This window comes from Myotis brandtii, unplaced genomic scaffold (genome assembly GCF_000412655.1).
Source record: "Myotis brandtii unplaced genomic scaffold, ASM41265v1 scaffold434, whole genome shotgun sequence".
In the NCBI taxonomy this organism is placed as follows: domain Eukaryota; kingdom Metazoa; phylum Chordata; class Mammalia; order Chiroptera; family Vespertilionidae; genus Myotis; species Myotis brandtii.
The window spans coordinates 860352-863374 of NW_005366599.1; the positions used below are offsets into that span (position 1 = coordinate 860352).

The 3023-nt window shown below is 57.9% G+C and overlaps 1 protein-coding gene across 1 annotated transcript in view; it reads right to left on the minus strand.

Moving 5' to 3' along the window:
* Positions 1–3023, minus strand: part of CEP104 (centrosomal protein 104kDa) — a 36441-nt gene that overhangs the window by 3792 nt on the left and 29626 nt on the right. The window contains exons 15-17 of the mRNA XM_014546190.1: positions 1283–1459; positions 546–752; positions 107–235 (exon numbers count right to left, since the gene is read on the minus strand). Of these exons, the coding sequence (XP_014401676.1) occupies positions 107–235; positions 546–752; positions 1283–1459 (513 nt within the window). The remainder of the gene's footprint in view (positions 1–106; positions 236–545; positions 753–1282; positions 1460–3023) is intronic.

Genomic DNA, 3023 nt, shown 5'->3' on the forward strand with positions numbered 1-3023 from the left:
TCTGCGGTCTCCTCCCCGGGCCTCCCTCCAGGGCCTGCCCAGGACTCCAGGGAAACCCACCTTTGTCAAGGCCACCTCCCACCCCCCCGGCCCCCGAATCGCTCACCCGTCGCCAGCACCCGCCCACCTGGGCCCCGGCCTGCATTTCCTTCAGGGCTGCCAGCTGCCCCTGTAGAGCTTTAATTTCTTCTTTCTTCTGTTTCTCTGCTTCTTCTGTGGCTGCTCTTTTCTGTGCCTGGTATGAAATGATTTTCCCGTCAGAACAGCTTTTTAGAGTCATCTTTGAATTGGGAGACAAGTCACACGTGTCGGCTGTTTCTCGCGCGGTAACAGTCGCTACGACTGATCACATGGGGAGCGATAAAGGTCAGCTCCCAGGTGACGTAAGAGCATGTCCTCACGCCATCGTCTCTCCGGGTGGGGAAAGGCCTGGCAGGCACGAGGGAGGCACGAGGCCTCGGGCGGGGCTCCTGCATCCCCTCGGCTCACTGCCCTGCCTGACCTCCTCCTCAGCAGGACCAGACCGGACTCCCAAGTCCCCGTACCCTGATCTCAGCATCCGTGGGTCTGCCGTCGATTTCAGCAAACCCCTCGAAAATGGTTTTGAAGAGGATGTTCTTGCGCGAGATGCTGTCGTCAGGGGGCAGGTACTCGAGCACGACGGAGCGGTGCTGCCGGTACAGGTCCAGGATCACGCAGACCGCCATCTCCCGCACCTGCAACACCCGGTGCTGCAGGGCGCGCACTGCGAACTGAACGGAGAGGCAGGGCCGGCGTCACCCCAAGAGCAGAGGGAACGAAGGGCCCTCAGGGCTCCGCGGTGAGGACAGTGCCCTCTGCGACGGCCTCACAGGCACGTGGCCTCGGGAGGGACGCAGAGCTGGTTTTGCTCTCATCCACGCCCTGTGTCCATAATCGCTTTTCGGTGCATCCTTCCCTACGTGTGACATCGCGCATCACACACCGTTAGGCAGAGGAGGGGAGGTAGGATCAGTCCAGGCCTCGCCACCTGCGTTAGCCAGGGTTACAGGTTCTGCTCTTAGCAATAAAGCGCTGGCCTTCCTGGCGACAGGCTCCGCGGCCTCCCTGGAGGCGGGTTCTCTGGGAGGGCCTGCCTGCGCCTTCACCTCGCAGTGCACATCCCCGAGTGTGTCATTCTGAAGCCATGCTTTGAACACTCGTGCCTGTCATTTGTCACAACCCATTTAGCTGCGTTACGGCAATCTGTCCCAGACATGTCGCCAGGCACGATCCCCTCTCCGACAGACACTCCCACGCTTACCTTCATCACGTTCTCCACGGTGAAGCCCGTGCTGTCGGTGCCCAGGTCTCTCAGCAGCCGGGACAGGAGGGCCACCTGGCTCAGGGCCAGGTGCGCCGACGCGTTGGCCTTCAGGGGCTGCACCAGGTAGGACGGGACCATCTGGAGAGACTTCACTTCCTTACACAGGGCCATCTCCTGGAAGAGCCACAGTTACCCACCCATGCACCGGTCCTGAAAATGCTGGCGGCAACTTAGTCCCATCTGACAGGACCCTCACAGGAACCAGGCAGGAACAAGCGGGCAGTGACACATGGGTGTGAGATCCGGTCCCTAAGCTCACCCTTCTGTGTAAGACACACTAACCCAGAAACTAGAGCAAAACCCAAAGGGGAAGAAATGAAGCCACGGTCGCCTGGAGCTTAGTGAGAGCATCAGAGAAAACGGACCCAAGACCCAGGGCTTCTCCCTCAGAATTTCCCAAGGAAGGAAAAGGGTTTCTAGTCTCTCGAATCCTGAAAGCAATCAGCTTTGCTTTGTGTGTCATTTCAGCATTTATTAAAGGCCGACCCGCGTGTAACCACGGCCTGTAGCCAAGGGGCTATTGATGGCTAAGATGGGAAATGCAAGCTCCGCCACATATTTACCAAGTTACAGAAGGAGACACACCTGTCACTGAGTTACCCAGATCAGAGGAGAAAAGGGGGGTCATTTCAGCATTTATTAAAGGCCGATCCGCGTGTAACCACGGCCTGTAGCCAAGGGGCTGTTGATGGCTAAGATGGGAAATGCAAGCTCCGCCACACATTTACCAATATTACAGAAGGAGACACGCCTGTCACTGAGTTACCCAGATCAGAGGAGAAAAGGGGAAACACTGAGCTTGTAAGAGGCCGCACGGAGAGCAGTCTGCGTTTAGTCGCCTGCAGGGCCCAGCCCCAAACACCCTCTCTCTCCACACAGCTCCCTCACGCTGAGCCCGCCAGCGACAAAGCGACAAGCTAGGCCCGTGCCCAGGCCCCAGCGGCCTCAGCGACAAGCAGATGCCTCGGCTGGGAGCTCAGAGCAGAGCCAGCCCCATGCCCGGGCCCCAGTGGCCTCAGCAGAGGTGTCAGCACCCTGACACTCGGAGTCAATGGGCTCGACCTTCCGAAGTGGACGTGTCCGCCCTCAACACGTCTCCCCAGGAGCCCCTCCCCAGCTCCGCTGTGTCCACAGGAGGCACCGCACGACTGGGCTACATGACTGGGGGTGACTGCTCTCACCTGCGCGGCAGGACTGCTTCCTCATTTACTGGAAGTGTAAGTTTACTGAGTCACGAAGCTGACTCCTCAGAGGGGAGAGTGATCCCGGGGAGAGATCTAGAAGCTTTGGATCCTGTCCCGAGAAAGACGTGCGGCTCACACGTGTGGATACACATTTAAGAGATGCACAGGGTTTCTGAAGCCCACACACAGGTCTTCGCTTCAGAACCCAGGCGAGCTGAGGCGCTGCTGAGTTAAAGACGCAGCTGCGCCTCCCAGGGCGGCCGCGCTCCCCAACTATCACAGCTCCCGCCAGCTCAGCGCTCCCCTCGCCGGGCCTGGAGGCCGCACATTCGTCCAGAGGGAAATGTTTATCAAGACAGCGACACACTTGCTATCGTTTTTCCCGTGTTTTCTATTCTGATTTAGTTTGTCACATATTTTTATTTTTTAAAAAATATTTTATTGATTTTTCACAGAGAGGAAGGGAGAGGGATAGAGAGTTAGAAACATTGATG